The sequence below is a fragment of the Dromaius novaehollandiae genome, chromosome 1 (assembly GCF_036370855.1).
Source record: "Dromaius novaehollandiae isolate bDroNov1 chromosome 1, bDroNov1.hap1, whole genome shotgun sequence".
Classification (NCBI taxonomy): Eukaryota; Metazoa; Chordata; class Aves; order Casuariiformes; family Dromaiidae; genus Dromaius; species Dromaius novaehollandiae.
In genome coordinates, this window is record NC_088098.1 from 54,922,793 (window position 1) to 54,941,177 (window position 18,385).

The 18,385-nt window shown below is 42.9% G+C and overlaps 1 protein-coding gene across 6 annotated transcripts in view; it reads left to right on the forward strand.

Annotated features, from left to right (window-relative positions):
* The window catches only part of RBFOX2 (RNA binding fox-1 homolog 2), a 177,626-nt gene that overhangs the window by 111,750 nt on the left and 47,491 nt on the right, over positions 1–18,385 (forward strand). For all 6 annotated transcript variants that reach the window (XM_064513143.1, XM_026117967.2, XM_064513137.1 and 3 more), the window contains exons 3-4: positions 4,746–4,970; positions 15,443–15,589. In XM_064513143.1, the coding sequence (XP_064369213.1) occupies positions 4,746–4,970; positions 15,443–15,589 (372 nt within the window). The remainder of the gene's footprint in view (positions 1–4,745; positions 4,971–15,442; positions 15,590–18,385) is intronic.

Here is an 18,385-nt window from a genome sequence, read left to right on the forward strand (position 1 = left end):
GCTCCTTTCATATCTCAATAATTACATGCATTTCTTTAGTAAGCAAAACAAAACCATCCTTCCACAAAACAAATCTATGTTAATTGACAGTTTCATACAAGTAGGGGAGGTCTTTGGGTAGACTGGGTATGTGTTTCTGGTGTTCACTCTCTGTATTCCAGTGCTGTGATCTTGGATCACCACCTGCTGTCTGCTGAAAGAATTCATCCTAAATCACATTTGCTAAACCACATTACATTTCACTGAAATGTCCCTAGACTCCACCCTTCTGCAAGGTACTGCTAAGTTCGTTTACTTACAGTTGTGCACTTAGCTTGGAGCTACAAAGTTCATTAATTAAGTTAAAGCTGCATAAACCCTTAGAAATGTGTCCCCATTAGGGATTTTTCACTAGCTTAACTAAATTGTTTTTAAACAAAATGTGAGATGGGTTTTAACTGAACAGTATAGACAAAACCCGAATTTGGAGGAAGTGCTACGAGAGACTCAGCTGGCATCTGCAAGCACGTAGCCCTGCTTTTGCAGGGTTCAGAAGAGGCGGCTGAAGAGGGAAATCTGACTGACATCCCATAACCTTCTTGTGCCCTGAGGAGTCGTCGTGTGCTGATGAATCATGCGTCAAAATTCTGGATGAGGGGAGCTGCTTTGAATCCCTACCTGGCTGTAGATGTGTGCTTTTATTGGGCAGAGGGGAATAGGATGAATATAAAACATGCTTTCCTTGGGTATGGATATATTGCATTTTTTTCCCCTTTTTTTCATTCAAGGGGCCCGCATTTAGTTAGTTATACAGGGTTACAGTTGCGCTGAACAGCCCTTTCCTGCTTCGTGAGCGTGGGACAGCAGCTTATGTGGCTGGCACGGGAGCACGTTGACTTATGGAGGGAACCAGCTACACAGGAACTGCTGGAACAGCCACCGGCTGTCCCCTGGCTCCCCTCTTGGAGGTGGCCAGCCACCTTGTCTTGCATGAATGGATCGGCTCTCCATTCCTGCCTTAGATTTACTTCATGGTTTCATGTGAGCTGGAAGCTGCAGTAGCTTAGGGGTAACTGCAGTTGAGCTTTCCTCGCCCTGTGGCAGGATCCTCACATGTAGCTGGGGATGGCGACTGCTCTTTGACGTTCCTAACTTGGTCTGTCGCTGCGTTCCTGTGAAGTTTTAAGAGAATTTCCTGAGCTGGACCAGGCAAGACTGGCAAGGCTGCAGTGAGGGATGTTACAGAGACTGGATAGACAAAACGCTTTCAGTTGCCTCCCCTCCTACTTCGCCAGGATTTCTTCAATCACTTTTTGCGTATGAGAAGTGGGAAAAGCGACGCCTCTTTGTTAGGAGTAGAGGGTTAGGAGTAGAGGAAGGAATCCAGGTTCTGTGTTTGAAGATAAAATGAGATTTTTATTTTATTTTTATTTCAGTCTTTGAAAATGTTGTGTAAATGCTGAAATCTGGTAGAATCACAGAATAGGGTAGCATTTCCTATGCATTTCGAAGATAACAGTATGTCACAAAACCTGTAGAGAGCTTCTTTTTTTAACAGAGTTCTTTTTTTACAGACCCTTGTGGAGACGAAAGAAACATAATTCTAAAACATCGAAGGAAATTAAAATTACAAAAAAATTAAACTGGAAATGTGTACATAATCATATCAAGAGAAAAGTAATTTGAATTACAGATACTCAGTGTGATGATGAAACCTGGACAAGCATAATAGTGAAAGATCTACAGATAACCCGAGACATTAAATTAAAGATACGTTTGTAATAAAAATATCTCTGTGTGTTAATGAGGTTAGAGAAAAATTTAAATGACAATGTGATTAAAAACATTGTATTCTGCACCTGAATTTCTTTATTTAAAGATATTAGGAAGGTCAGAGAGAAGTAATAGTGACAGTTACCAGGATATTTTGGCTTATTCATCTAGAGCTTAATCACGCCTCATATGTGTTATCAAAACACCAAAACCGAGAGAAATAACATTTTTCACCGTTCAAACATTTGTAGAGAACTGAAGAAGGGAAAAAATATTTAAAAGGTTGAAATGCATTTAAACTAGAAGGAACTGTTTTAACTGTGGGGAAGAACTGTTGTTGAAAATAATATTATATAAGGTTTATGGGTTGGCATTTTAAGTAGTCTAAGAGCGAGATTAAACAAAATGCCGGAGTGTGCCCTTTAGGGAGCAATCCTGCACTGTTGAGAAGATGGCAATAATAGGTTTTGTTTGCCTCTAATTAGCATTCTCTTCCTAGTATCAGCGATACTACCAACTCCTAAATCTAGTTTGTTCTAAGAAAATTGAAAATAGTTTCTGGTACTGCATCTTTCCTGGAGTTATCCTACCAATTCTAATTAAAAAACAAAAAAAATCTGTTTCATGTTTAGCTATTAAAAAAAAAAAAAAGGCCGGGGGGGGGGGGGGGGGAGAAAAAAGGGACAGACAATATGGCCTGTACATGAAAAAACAGGAAACTGGATATAGTGAAATCTTGTATTTGGAAATGTGGTTAAGTGAAAAAACTTGGCAGCAATATGTAATCAGAGTAGAGCTGTTGTGGCAGGCTAAAGTTTTTGGATAGATGAGTGATTTGCTTGATGATATTTAGCTTGCAATTGGATATCCATCATTCATCCTCTCTTCCCTCCCATTTGTAAAACTTGCCCTGCAAATCTTGGTCATGGTTTAGATTAAGTTAGAAGTCCCCTGCTTTTGAAACTGAGAATGGCAAAGAAACCAGAGGAAGTTAACGGATGTGGAGCTGCCCCTCTGGGGGGGAAAAAACCCATCCTGTTTTCAGAAAACGTGCTCAATGTCAAAAATCTCCGTATAGCTGCTAGCACGCGATACAGTGCTGCAACTGCTCAGGCTCGGTGTATGCAAGTAGCTGAGCTTTGCTGTGGTGCTGCTGGCCGTTGCTGGAATGCCTGTGTTAATTTTTCTTTCTTAGATAAGGCTGCAGACTTGTGTTTCTGCAAACAGCAAGGCTTTGCAATCATTGGAGTTCAGTTAATGAAACTGTCTGTTGTTCAGCGGGGGCCAAGGCTGCAGCTCCGCTCTGCTAAATGGTATTGAATGCCCTTCCTTCTCCTTCTCCCTCTCTGCGGGAGCACGCGGCCACGTGGCCCCCAGGGGATGCAGACCAGATAGACTAATGTCAGAGCAAATTTGGGATTCAGCCAGGGTCTGAGTGACCCGGCGTTGGCTGGAGGTGTGCCGAATTTATCACCATTTCGTTCGCCTGGAATGGAAATCTGCCGGTAGTCTGATAAAGGGACTGAGAGGTCTGTCCAGCTTTGCTGGAGGTCTCTTCAGCCCCCCTTTGTGCTCTGCTGAAAGGCTACTTTGTAACTGCCCTCTCCGCTTTTCCTATCTACAGGATGCTAAGGAGTGTTTTCCTTTTACTCCATTGATTTAAGCATGCTGGTGTCAGGATCGGCTCAAGTACCTCCGGGCTTTGTGGGGGAGGACCCAGGGCTGGAACAGCAGCCAAAATTTAAAATTAGGATTAGTCTGTTGACACACGCACATAAATCAAACAGCCCTCCTATCATAAATCTTTTCCTTGATTTTTTTCTGCTGTGATGGTGAAAGCAGTAGAAGCAGTGCAGCAGACTGGGCTTCCCAGGGTTGAGTTTCAATGTCAGGGCTGTTCTCCTTTACCCCAGGTGACTGAATACAGCTCCCTGCTCTCCCTTCTGTCACAGTCCAGCAGTGGCTGCAATGGTGCATGCATTGGTGGTGGTTTATTTATTTTTATTTATTTTTATTTATTTTTATTTTTGTCTTAAGGTACTCTTGAGGCATAGTGGGATGGGAGTTTTATCGTCTTTGGGGATATCTTTTGTGTGGTCAGCTGTCTATTTCAGAGTCATCCAATTGGTGTCAGCTGCATCTGAGGCAGTGCTAAAAGCTGCTAAAACGTCCCCTATCCTAGCACAGAGATCTCTGTGGGATGCCTTGAGCTGAGGGAGGAGTGTGTAATTAACGCCTCATATGAACGTAGTGATGCTCATGACAGGGACAGGGTGACATGACAGGCTCCAGGCTTGTGTTCTCAACTCATTTTGCCACAGCTTTTATCTGTCTTCTGCATGGCGAGCAAAAAGGAAATAAGATTTTTCCAGCAGTTGGCTACGTGGGCATCAGTGTTCCGTACTCAGTACTGCCAGGGCAAAGGAAGGGGCTGTTGCACAGACTGATCCTAAAACATGGCAGAGGGAGGTTTCCATTTTCAGAAATGCAGTAGAGAAGAATATGGCCTTATGCACATGTGGTCTGCAGAGTTGTGAACATCAGGCAGGAGAAGACAGACCCAGATATGGTATTTCTAAATATCTCTAGAAGTTAAAACCTTGTTATTTTATCTGGGTTTCCTTCTCCATTTCAAGTTAGTTGGTGCCTCCTCTCCCTTCCCAAACAATGCCATACTATGCTTAAGGTATTTTGTGAGATTACAAGGTTATGCAAGTTACAAACCCCATGATTTGGTCTCGTTATGCCACCCAGTAGTGAGAAAGGAGCCCTAAAGAGATTAAGAGAACAGTCTTGCAGCTCACAGGAGCAAGGTGTGCTCTTTCTGAGAGAGGAGATAACCGAAGACTGTGCAATAATATGATGGCAGTGGGTGGCATATTTACACAAACTCTGCGGAACATGTGCATGTTTGTAAATGATTTCTCAGGATGATGTCTTGATCCATCTTTTGTAGATTATTAAAGCCATTTTCTTGTTTCATCTTTCTTCAGGGTAACCAGGAGCCAGCAGCCACTCCTGATGCAATGGTGCAGCCATTCACCACAATCCCGTTTCCGCCACCCCCACAGAATGGGATTCCCACAGAGTATGGGGTGCCACACACTCAGGACTATGCAGGCCAGACCAGCGAGCACAATCTGACGCTCTACGGAAGTACGCAGCCGCATGGAGAGCAGAGCACGAACACGGCCAGCACGCAGAACGGATCTCTTGCAGTAAGTGCAGAAGGGTGCAGAGCAGGAGAATGAGGCAGCGCTTTTCAGACAATGCAACACTTTTTCCAAAGCAGCTGTGGATTAGATTGCTGACTGCTTCACTAGGATGCAGCAAATCAGTGGTGGATATAAAAAGGAGAAAATTACAAAAGACCATGGGTTCTGATGTTCCATTACTACGTTCCTGTCTTTCCCTCAGGCATGTCCCTGTAATAACTAATTGTCTGCAAAGCAAAATGACAGTTGAGATGATGGTGTTTTTACCTGTAGCTTGGAAAAATATTTTGGTGGCATTGTCCAGAGACGGTCTTTTACAAAAGTTTTAATTACCTTGAACTAACTGGTGAACAATTCAAATAAATGTGATGAAGGCAAATTCTGGAAGATTGATAGTATAAAGGATTAGAGTGAGCATGTGTTGTAGGTGTAATCCCTATATGTTTCTGTTTTCAGGAAGCTAACAGAATATAGAAATACTTTTCTTTGACTTTCTGAAGATGACAGGGAGCTTGAGGGGGCAAAGATAGGAGAAGACCTCTCAGCTACTATGCATCCATTTACCACACAAAGATTTCACCTTTGTACGTTTTTTTTCCTTTCTTCTTCCCATGGCCTGGAACTGGCACTGGGCAACATGCTGGCAGATTATCCCAGGAAAAGCCTTATCCACCCCATAAGCCACTTGTTAAGACTTAACTTCCTAATAAAGAGCCTTATGGTGAGAGTCTTCAGTGCTCAGGGGCGGATTTAATCTGTTAATGCTTTCAGTTTTGCTTGTAGTTGGGTGTTTGGCTCATAGAGATTATTTTTCCCCCTGTAAGTACTGAGTGAATTTAGTGCCAACGATTGGAGGAACTGATAGTGCCAGCTCAAGCATGCATGGTTCCCAGAATGTAGCTCTGCTTTTCTGCAATGGACAGTGGCTGCACAGTTGATAACATTGGTTATGACTTTGATAAGATATCTTTGACTTTATCCTGGGAATGTCACAACTTCAATGTCTCACAGAAGAAAAGAGTACAGAGCCAGTAAGGCACATTGGTAATGCTTAGAAAGAACTTGAAAGGTCTTCCTCAGCCTTAGGGCCAATACAAATATAGACAAGAAGAGATCAGGCTAGAAATAAAACTTAGAGCTGATGCAAGGCATAGCGTGCAGTAATGCAAGCCATCATTTTAGTACCAGGTTGTCCCATGCCCTGCCAGCCAGTAACATCTGGACTGCTAGTCTCCAGCCTGAGAGCAAGCAGCTACTCCAAGGACTGCCAATTTGATGTGAAAGATGGAAATGGGGAATAAAACAAGGCAGCAGCTTTCCCCATGTATTTTTGCTCTTCCCATCTCTGTCCGGAGCTTAAGAGTGTTTCTTTTTTAATGGAAATGATGTGAGCCTTGACCTTGGATGTAAGCTTCTGCCAAACCTTCTGCTCCTCTTCCATATTAGGAGCCATCTCCACTGCACTGCAGGATAGAGCTCTGTGTTTCATCAACTAATGCAAGCTCTGAGGAGCCCACAGTATATGTGCACTGGCAGGGTGATGTGGTGATGCTTCTAGCCTCAGAAGAGGGAACAGGAGTCCATGTGTGTGGGAGGGAGTGTTGCTGGGAAACTGCAGGGAGGAAGTGGTGTTGCCAGGATGCTGCGGAGGGACTGTGACTGGGAGAGGTTAGCTGAGAAATAGGTTGAATAACGTGTAACATTTGTACTGGCTATTGGAAACAGGTGGACATGTCTATTCTGATTGTTTAACATAGTTAAAGATGTGCAAGCTGAGCATGCAAAGTCAGGTGTGCAGACCATAGCTAGCCAGAAAAGGGTAAAGGCACAGATAAGTGTGTTGCTGTTGTGGCTGGAATTGCTCAAACAGAGGATTCCAGATGGTTGTACATGCAGAAATCCAGGGGGAGGGAAAGGTACCTCAGCCAAGGGCTTTCCTAGACTTTCTAACGTGCGTTGGCTCTTGGAGGTTTTGGGTCCCTTTATCTTTCTGTATTGGAGTCTTAGTCTATGAAGTTATTTTGTTTCTGTGGGGTGCCTTAGGATATATTTGTTTGTAACTTTTCTGCTTCTCGGTACACTGATTAATAATGCAGGAACTACATCCTTAGGAAAGAAGGAAAGTAGGAAGGTTTAGGAAGGAAAGAAGGCGTGGTAGTTACTCAGGCTAAAGGGTGCTATTTAAATACAGCAGGACAGGTAGGTTATTTCACCTTGAACACCCACAGCTCTCGTCAAGCATCTTGTCCATCACATATGCTGGTTATTGTTTGACACGTATGCTAAATCCATGTGGACTAGATTGCTATGGTCTAAGGTTTTTAATTTTTACCATTTTGTCTTCCTCAAATAACTATGCTAACTTTAATACAGCAAGAAGTCATTGCGGGTGATGCATGATCCAGCCCTCCCATTCTTAGGACTGACAAGCGCAGCTGCTGTTGTGTGTGCGAAGACGATATCCCAGACTGAATAGCCAGCAAATTTCTTAGCTGCTGACGTGAAGCCTGTGCTCCCAGGGGGTAATTCAGAAATTCCTTCAACCAGACAGATTAGGTCCGTCCTTGCTTTTAAATCAGGACCTGTGCTGCGGCCAAGCTGCTGTACAGAATGAGATAGCAAAAGGTGTAGTGGGACAGCTGTTTTTCCTCCTTTTTCAGATTCCTCCTTTTAAGTCTGTTAGTATTTAGGATAATTGCAAAAATGACAGAGGAGATGGGGTGGCTTTAAGGTCCCTCATGGAAAGGGGGTTTTCATTTGATTTGGAACAGGTTATGCAGCAGTGTAATGGGGTCTGCCTCTTACACTCTGAGTGGGAGCACCTCTCTGTAGAAGCTTGGCAGATTCTGACAGGCAAGTCAGATTGGATGGCTTGTGATCAGTGGTGGTGTCTGTTGAGTTAATACACTATGATCTGGAAGCCTGAGATTGAATATCAGCAGTGAACTTAAGGAAAATAAAACCTTGAGAGTCAAAGTCCATGCCTTCCTAAATGCTTTCCTACACTGCATAAAACCACTGTGCAAATGGGAATGGCTGGTTGGTGCCATCAGCTGAGGGTAAGCTTGGTATGGGAGTTCTGAGTGTGGTGGGAAGGATTCAAACTCTTAGAGCCGGGGCAGTGGAAGAGAAATAGGCATAATCGGTGGTGCAGTACAAACAACTTAGTATTTTGGGATCTTTTTATTTTAGGTTCAAGCCTCATCTGTGGGGCTTTGTTTATTATCTGGCATGTGGGTCCTCCCAGTCTTTTTCTCCAAGCATCTGTCCTTTCTCTTGATACTGTCCAAAAGCACAGCTGAAAGACCTGGATTAAAAATAGACTGAGGTAGCAGACCATATTTGGTCTGCCTGTAGCAGCCTGTCTTTTAAACTGTTGACACTTTGCATTTCACTTTTTATAGTGCTGGGTTGCCTGGTTTCTTCTCCCTTCTTTTTTTGTAGTTTACATTAGTGTGCTTATCCCTAATGGAGACACTCATCACAGATAGCTCCAAGTGGAGATGTTAATTAGGCTGAAGTTCCTCTGGCGGCTGATCCGATCTAAAGATTCACTGCTGTCAGAAAGGAGAGGTCTGGCTCTCCCCTTCGCTGGCTCCAAAGGCAAACTCCCACTCCTATTTACTGACTCTGTCATTCCTTATGTGAGCTAGTTTAATTCACTGACCTGGCAGAAGGCTGTCCAATTCTTCTGCTGGGTTAATGAATTAACGTGGCTGTTGGAGGAACCCAGCAAATGCTGTTGTTGTCGCAAGGTAAACGTACGGAGCGGATGGCCAGAAGCCGAGAGCAGTTGTCAGCTCACTGCATCTCCTGGTACTCTAGCCTCAGAGGGAAGATTAATCATCCACTGAACTAAAAAAGCTTGCTTGATAGTAAATGCAATATACTTAATACTGTGAGCTGATTATTCAACTCATTTCTCTTGTTAATGTCAGAGGGAAGAATTTGTGTCTATATAAATTACAGAATGCAGCTGGAGGTATAGATGTACGGGAACAAGTTTATGTAAATTACTTTGCATGAAAATAGCAGGTGCTCTTGACTTGGTGTTACCTTGTCATGAACTATTATAAAGCATTATTTAATTACACAGCATCATGTGTCTCAACTTCTTGACGTGCCATGCTGAAACATATACAACTCCTCTGGCACACAATTAACAAAAATAGAATTGCTGATTTCTTAAAGACACATCTGTGATGGGAGACCCCTACATATCCTGTTCAGAGGCAAGAGTGGGAGGCTGTACAGTCATCTAGCTGTGCCCCAGATATCACCAAAGGGTTCTCAACTTACTGTTGTAACATGCGGATGATGTTACAAAGATGACTTTCCTTTGGGTATTTCTTGCCTAGTCTGAGATTGAAGAGTTTTCCTCTGTAATTATTTATCAACATTTTAGTAATTAAAGCAGTTACTCATGTGAGGTGAAGAATATATTTAATTAATAGCCTCACTTGTCTTCTGGTACTGTTTAGCAGGTAGACATGAGGAGCTGGCTTTACATGACTATCTAGCTGCTCATTATTTGGACACCTTAGCTTGGAAATTGCTGCCTTAAGGCAGCAAACTCTGGCATCAAACATCAGGAATTTGCTTTGAGTATGAGGCAGGTTATTTTATTTGTCAGCACTTGTAGACTTGTGTCCAGTAAGGCAGATTTAGAAATGGTTTTGAAAGAAATAGGAACTAAATCAGAAAATACCGTTATGTTAGAGTGTACAGCTATGGTGCTTCTGTATCTCTCAAAAAGGTTACAGCAGAACTAGAAGTATAGAGAAGGAGAATAGTGATGATGGAAAGGATGTAACAGGCTCTTTATGAGAAGAAACTAAATCTTCACTTAAAAAGAAAAAAGATCATAGAGGAATGAAAGGATATGACAGACTTATAGAATCTTGAATAGTGTGGAAAAGAAAATAGGAAACTTTCCTATTTGCACTTACTAGGATGCGTGCAGGCAATGATTAGATGGCATGTATAAAACAAAAGAAAGGGTTGGTTTTGTCTTTATTTTTTCACATAAAAATATTTAACTGTGGAACTTTTGGCAACAGGACACTTTGGAAGCTGAGAGTATAATCGAGCTTAAGCTCATTAAACCAGTTCATGGGCGATAGATTCATTGCCAGTGACCAACTACAAAGACATGAACTGGCTCAGTTTGCTGGAGACTGGGAAGGTGTGCTGGAGAAGCATCACTAGACATTTGCCCTATTCTTATGTTCTGCCACAGATACTCTATTTGGCCACTGTCAGAAAGAAGACAGTGGGCTGGGCAGATTTTTAGTCTGTTATTGTGTTAGCTGTTCTTGTTGGCTTGGAAATGCAATGGTCCAGAGATGAACTTCAGCTCGGGAAGTCTTGCTACCTTATCCAGCTTGTCAGGGCATTCCTGTTTTATGAGAAATGGAGTGGAATTGTTCACAACGGTTTTGGCATCGTGACCAGCAGAGTGGGTGTTTCATTTCACCACTGCATTGAAGAAAAAAGTTAGAGAAGCCTAGAAAAACATAATGCTCAGAAAAACAAAGCTTTTTTTTTTTTAATATTGCTGCATTTAAAATCTTACATGACATGTAGTAAGACATGTCTTCATTGTGCGGGGTGCTTAGCAAACTATGTTCTTTTATGTATCAGTTTACTTTCTGATTTTAGGTGGGGGGATATCTTTTTACAGTGAAGAAAATGAACAAAATGACTTAAGTTTTAGAATGTCTGAAAACAGACAATAGATAATCAGAAAAAAAATGCCTTAAATTCATCTCAGTAGATTGAAAACAATTAAAAGCCTTGTATAAGTTTTTTGGTACATCCTCGGCCAGTTTTAATGCAGTTTTTGGCATATGGAATACTTGGGCACGTTGTTAACTGTGCCTGAAGCATAGCCTGATTCTTGTTTATATAACCACGCTGGCATCTCTGAAGAATCAACTACATTGATATAATTTTTAAATGAAATTTGCTGTTGTTCAAAGGTGATTATTATTTCTGCATTCTTCTGCGCAATAAACCAATATAGGCAGCAGAAGTTCCCATGCCCTTTGTTCTTGGATGTGAACCTTACTCATGCCCTGGTAGAGTGTGATGAGACGTGGGAGGGGTTTAGTGACCACTATCGAATTCATCACTGTTTTTTTCTATCAGACTTGCTTAGTAGACATCTATTTACTGGTGAATGGTTGTTTTGATATAAATACTTCATTGGAAGTTGCTGAGTGCTTGCCGTGTTGCCTATACTGTCCTTCCCCATAGGGAGATTGCCATCTGTCAGTCATTAATTTTGGTCATTGTCTCCACATTGTTCCTCAGGCTCTTGATCAACATTTCCCTCCCCTACCCCTCCCTTCTTTGTTTTTTTTTTTTTTTGATCCAAAATCACTCTAGAAGTAGTGGAGGGAGCATAGTCTGTCTCCGAAATTCTGAAACCACCCAAGGCCCCTCTTAAATATAGGTATTTTTAAAGATAATTTTTTCAGTAATTTATGTATTATATCCGTCTCATTATGACTCGCAACATTTTGGACTTCGTATTTCCCGGGGGAGAGGATGAGGGGATTGTTTTCTACTTTTCTGCAACTTGAATCTGAAGCAATTCCAGTTCTGAAGAAGCAAGTGGGAGAGGGAAACAGAATGTACTGTGTATTAATAGGCTCTGTGCTGGCCTGTCGCACTGGTGTTTGTCTCGCTCATCTGTGACTTAGCCCTGTGTCTGTTCATGCAGATATCTGCTCTGAGCTCAGGTGGCGCTGGGAGCCCTTGTGTCTTTCCCTCCGAGGAGAAATCCTAAGCAACTGCTTGTTCACCAGCCGTTTTAGGACAGAAGAGTCTAGTTGAGAGGTGGGAAGGTAGCTGGATAGCTGTCCCCAAAAGCTTGCAAAACACCCTAATATTGTTCAGGCTTCCTTCTCCCCTTTTGTCATGCCTACATGCACACTCCTCTTTGAAGCCGCCTTGTTTTGCGTAAGGTTTCTGTGCAGGAAAAGGAGAGGTGGCATGGGGCGCAGGAAACAAGCAGTTAAAGCAAAGCAAATATTCTGAGTCCTGAGCTCTGATACGTTTTTCGGTGACCTTGAAGAGAGTTCAAGGCTTGTGTGTGCAGACATGAATGACAATATGACCTTGCACAGACTATGGTGAGGAGGTAACACAGCTCCAGTACTGTTTTCAAATGCAGGATCTTTGCCATGTCTCTGCACCACCTGAGTAAAAGCGTTTTGAGACTTAGGCAGCGAGTGCTAGCTGCCTTGTGTGCCACGTTGAGATCGGCGGCGAAGGCCAATTCTCCTCTGAAGTGTTGACCTGAGGCCAGGAGGAAGGAGCTGAAACTTGATGTGGGGAAGGAGTCGGGGCGGGGAGAGGGAGCTTGGTGAAATGTAGGCTTTTACCATGTGACTGGGTCAGGGTAACACTGTTGCCAGCCTCCATTATGTGCTGCCTGAAAACAGACTCCAGGCCCTTCCTTTCATCTCCTGCTTAATGAATTAAGACAAGGAATAACCGTAAAAGGGGGGGGGGGAGAGTAGGGTCTGAGGAGACTCTTTCTTTCATTTATGTTGTAGCTGAATGTGTGGCAGTAGACAAATGCACTGAGCTAATGCTGTAGTGGATGAAAGTTCAAACCTTACCTTAGGGCCATGGATGATAGAAATGAGGGAGTTGCAGCATCCAGGGAGAGAAGATATTTGATGTTAAACTACTGCTGCAAAACCACGAAATGTGAAAGCCTAAGAAAACATTTGGGGATTCGACTGCAGTGAAAAAGATAAGACTCGACTGAGAGCCTCTGTTCCTCCTATTGTTTCTCCAGTTTGAAGCCTTTGTCTTATTGTACGCATCTAACACGCTGTATAACTGATTCTTGTGTGGCAGCGGCACTCTGCCATATGCAAGAACAGCCGTGAGTGTTTCTGAGTAGGCCACTGTACATGATATATTGCACCCTTGATAAGAAAGGAGTGCTACCCTCTGTCTGCGAGCAAATGGATGGGAGAGGAGTGCAAACTGGTTTCCTTGCCTGTGGAAGGAGCAGATCCACTCCTGCGTAGCTTATATGTGAATTTAAGGACTAAAATGTTTTTGTTACAGCTGTTCAGAAACTGTGCCTGTAATAAATCACATGGCAGAAGATGGACTAAGCATGTTTGTCTGTTGAGGGGTTTGTGCGCATGTGTGTTTGCCTACTTGCCAATTGCACACGTAGTCATGGGAAACCTAGGATTTGGCAAATCGCAATAGCGAGGCTCCAGAATGTGCCCGAAAATGGACTGTAAAGCAATCCCTTTGAGCGAGAGCATTGCTGGTTTGGGGGAGTTGTTTTGGAACACTCACTCCTAGGCGTTTTGTGGACTGGTGATGGATGAGCTACCCGTGTGTTTTGTCCCTCTTGGACAGATTTACCCTGAGGAGCAAAGGACTCTGACGGAGTCATAGAAATAAAACCGCCAAATAGCATGGTGTGATTTAATCACAAGCCAGCTGCATTGATTCTTCCCCTAGGGTGCACTGTCTGTGTGTTTGGAGATGCATTTCCTCGTAGGGGAAGAGGGGGGGAGGTTAGGGAGGGGAAGGCAGCTTTTCAGATATGATTGAGTGGAGCTCTGTGAAGTTCCTAAAAATTTGATATTTAGGGGTGGATGAGTCTTAGCCAAATAAAACTGATTGCTTCTTCTAGCCTTCTCCTGAGACTTGCATTGTTCTGGGGAGTAGAAATACTTGCAAAGCAATATTGCTCCATTCTTCCTATCAAGGCTTATTTTGTACTAACTAGATCAAACATGTTTTGTGCTGCCTACACAGCCCCATTAAAACAAAATGGAAAGCTGCCACTGTTTTGCCCTACATGACAAGAGCCCAGTGCTTACTGTTAGTTTGCTCTTGTCAGTCCTTTATAACCAATATGCAAGTTCAAGGTCATATCTGTAAAAGCCATTTCTGGTCAAAAGAAGCTTTATGTTAACGCTGACAATTTAGTTTATCTGTGCAGAGATGTTTCTTTCCAAATATCCATGAAGTGTTTGTTTACTGAGTGGTGTGCAGGGCAGTCTACCATGTCCAGTCAGTGGTCAGTGTGTGGGTAACTCCCCTGAGACTTCTTTTTCTTTGAGGTAGACAAATTGTATATTTAAAACAATCCCCAAACCTACTCAGTATTAAGTTTTAAAGCCTGTATGTGTTCTTGCATGTGCCTAAAACAGACTGACTTTAGCAACTGCATGGTCTTTGCATTCCTGTAGAATTTTTTCTTCATTTGGTGGTTAAGGAAGAAGTCAGGTTAGCATGTAAAGAAATGAAATGATGCTTAAGAGTACATCATGCACGTGATCAGAACGTTACTCTGACACAGCTGAGGCAAACCACAAGAGATGGAGAGAGTGGGTACTCTATGGATACCTTGGCCTGTCAGCTCTCGCTGTTGGAAAGGGACAGGGCAATAAAACCGATCAGATATTATCTGCTTTGTTCTGAGTTTTTGAGGGCATTTTTCAGACTAAAGTGCAAGAAATAGTTTTCTTATCAAGGCATTTTGCAAAAGGGCGGTGCCTTTAATTTTAGTGCCTTGTCCAAATGTTACCTTTTCTGACTCTGGGCCCAGCACAAGTGGCTGAGGTTCTCTTCCTTTCTTCTTCCCTGTCTGCCTTGTCTGTGTGGGTATTAGGGCTCTCTTCTGGTCTCCTTTCTTCCACCACCTTTTTCCTGTACTTTTTCTTTGCACAAGTAACCCTCGCCCACCCCTTGACCTGGCCTTGCTATACCAGTCAGCTCTTGGGAACGCTGGAACAAATTCCCTTATTGTAGCTGTGGAATTGGTAGCAGGAAGTAGCACTTGGAGTTCTTGTAAGCCCTGGAGTGGAAATGACTGTTTCCTGTTTCTGAGCTGACTTTTAAATGTACTAAAAAAGTTAATCAAGGATATCTGTAAGCTGTTTAAATATGGATTTTACTATTTAATTACAAATTTTCTTTCGGCGTGGTATTTCTCTGAAGGGAGCTCAACAGAGCAGATGCATTTCTGGTATTGGTCTGGTGAAAAGCTGCCACTTCAGCTGTGGGATTTTGATTATTATGTGAACATCCTGCCACGTGAGATTAAAGCGGCAATACTACCTTCCAGTTTCAGGATTTTAAAGATCTGCCTCTTCATTAGAGCTTTCATATGGTAACAGCTGAAGTGAGGAAAAACAGGGGAAAAGAGAGAAGCAATTTAAGAAAACTAAAGGCAAGTCTACTAAGCTAAAAGGTGATATGAGGGGAGGGAGACTGAGATCTCATTACTGTTTGCTCATGGAAAGAAAGGGGAAGAACAACAGATCAATTGTTAAGCATTACTGGCTTTATCAAAATAATTGTCAAGTGCTCAGATACCACAATCACAAGTGTAGTCCTAATACCTAAAAAGAGACAGACAACGCATGTGAAAGGAATTTGTGTGGTTTCCAGTCATGCACACACTTTTGTCTTTCTGATTTCAGCAGACAGAAGGAGGGGCACAGACAGATGGACAGCAGTCACAGACACAGAGCAGTGAGAATACCGAGAGCAAATCCACTCCAAAACGACTTCATGTGTCTAACATTCCCTTCCGCTTTCGAGATCCTGACCTTCGACAGATGTTTGGGGTAAGTTACTGAAGCCTTTTAAGGCGTAGCAGGTTCTCCTTCACCACAGGTGGAACACATGGTGCTGGTGTATTCATGTGAGGAAAATGCCAATTTAGTCAGTATTCTGTAAAATTTTTTGCTGGAGTAGGGCAATAACTGTGTTCGTATCAAGATGTTGCATGTCAGCTAACAATTGGCTTGGAAAAAACAAATTAAAACTTTACCTTATTTCCCAGCGAAGACCAAGATTAAGCACTGAGTTGACTTAATATATCCATTGCAAAGCACTGTTTTTCAGTTGCTTAGAAACTTGTTGAAATATTTACATCTCATGATCCACTTTTGCTTTTAAAAAAGTGCTGCAAGAAATTGGCCAACCAGCAATTGCATGTGGAAGAGCTGGCGCAAGTCAGATGTTATTTTACATTGTGTATGACATACATTCTGTTTTGTTTTGACTGAATAGTTTCTCCTCTAAACTTTGTGTGCTATTTATCTCAGTATATAAGTTCTTTGGGGAAGGATTTGTTCCCACAAATATAGGCGATGGCTACTTTGGTATAGACACAGAGATAAATGAATTAGATGCTTCATAACCTCGCCTTCAAGTGAAGTTATCTGTATATCATCATCAGGAATCTTTGACTTATTGATAGGATGGTAGCATCCTTGGTTGATGGTATGTTCTAAAGACTTTATAAATAACAAGAAATATTTGTAAAGTTAACAGACTTAAATGTTGCTGCCTCTTTCAGATGCAGTGTAGAGGCCTCAAATCAGGGAACACCAAAGCTAAGGTTCCTCTTGTCACCCTAACAATGCTGCTTTGAGTGTATACCTTGGTCCTAACAGGATAGCTAGCCGCTCCTCCAAATTCTGCAGAATTCTTTTTTCAGTAGTTGCATCTCTTGAGCGATTGTTGGGTGTATGCATGCATATATACATGCTCACATAGACAGTAGTTACAGTATTGTATATTTGTTAAATTCATGGACTTTGAGTTTAAATTGCTGTAAATGAGAGAAGAAGTGGGCTTGTCCGTTTGTAGTTTAGACAATAGAAAGTCAACAAAGTGTGCAGACATGTTAAAACATTCATTAACGTCTTCAGTTGTGCTTGCCAGCAAGAGTCCAAATCGCTGCATATTCCGAGAACTCTTTGCTTCTTGTTCCTGGAGGGTTTCTTCTGGCCATAAGAAGCCATTTTGTGGATGAGACAAAATTGAGAGGAGTGGTCAAACGCAGGAGAGCAGGGCTGCCAAGCTTGGCTGGAGAAATAGGCTCACAGGAACCTCGTGGTGTTCAACAAGAGCAAGTGCAAGGTCTTGCAACTGGGAGAGAATAACCTCCTGCAGCAGTACAGGCTGGGGGCTGACTCTCTGGGAAGTAGTTCTGCAGAAAAGGATCTGGGGGTCCTGGTGGACAGGAAGCTGAACATGAGTCAGCAGCATGGCTTTGCAGTGAAGAAGGCTGACCACATCCTGGGCTGTACTAGTAAGTGTAACCAGCAGGTCCAGGCGAGTGTTCCTTCCCCTCTATTTGGCACTTGTTAGACTGTATCTGGAGCACTTATGCCCAGTTTGGGCTCCCTGGTGCGGGAAGGGTATTGACACACTAGAGTGAGTCCAGCAGAGGCCACCAACATGGTCAGGGCCCTGGAGAACATGACATACAAGGAGAGGCTGAGAGACCTGGGCCTGTTGAGCTTGGAGAAGAGAAGCTTAAGGGGAGATATTTTTGTTGTCTACAGCTACCTCATTGGAGGACATTGAAGGTGGAGCTAGATTCTCTTCGGAGGCCCATAGTTATAGGATAAGAGACAATTAACTCAAGTTGGAATATGGGAAATTGCAATTAGATTTTAGGAAAATATTTTTACTGTGAGGGTGGTTAAGTAGTGAAACATGTTGCCCACAGAAGTTGTGGAACCTCCATCCTCAGAGGTGTTTAAGGCTCAACTGGACACAGCCCTGAGCAGCCTGATCTAATTAGATCCGCTTTGAGCAGAGTGTTGGAAAAGATGACCTCTGGAGGTCCTAACCAAAACTTTGATTCCAGAATTCCATGTTGTTAATTGATGTCCATGGATGTTAAGAGTGCGGCAGTATTTTCAGGGTGAAGCTCATCTCCTGGCAGTCTGTGACTTCTGAATATTCTCAGTTGCCTCTTCTGCTTGTGTTTTTTAGCTTGCTTGTTGCTGTTGTAGGGCTGTGTGGTAGGCAGTTCCGTCCAGTCTGGATAAACTGCTTGCTGAAATCACAGCCAGTTCTTGGACCACCTGCTACAGTCTTGTGTTTAGCACGCCCTGCTCTATGCTACTGCTGCTCCCCTCTCCTGGGAGCTTTATCACTTACATAAACCATTCCACGTTGCTGCTGTCCCTTTCCTCGGGACCTGTGCTTGGCTTGATGGCTGGCCGCTTTCATAATCAATCACGTTGGATCAGATTCCCCCTCCCCCTCCTCGTGGGGATGAGATGGAAATGACAAGAATATTCCTGCCCTGGTGACACTGATGCAGCTACTCTTGTCTCTGTTTTATTGATGGGGAGACCCAGGGAATGTGAATGAACTGCTGTCCTGAGAAGTGACTTGTAGAAAATGCAGCCGAACTGCTTTCAGTAAGGATTTCCATCCTTATCAGGGGCCCAAATGGTATCGCGAGTTTTACACAGAGTGGGGAAAGACTCACTATACATGTTGGTTTCCATTGTTCTTCAGGTTATTTGTTGTTGGTTTATTGTTTCTCTAGACATTATCTTGAGTTCCAGCATGATGACAGGATTTAATTGGGCTAAATGGTATATTCCCCATAA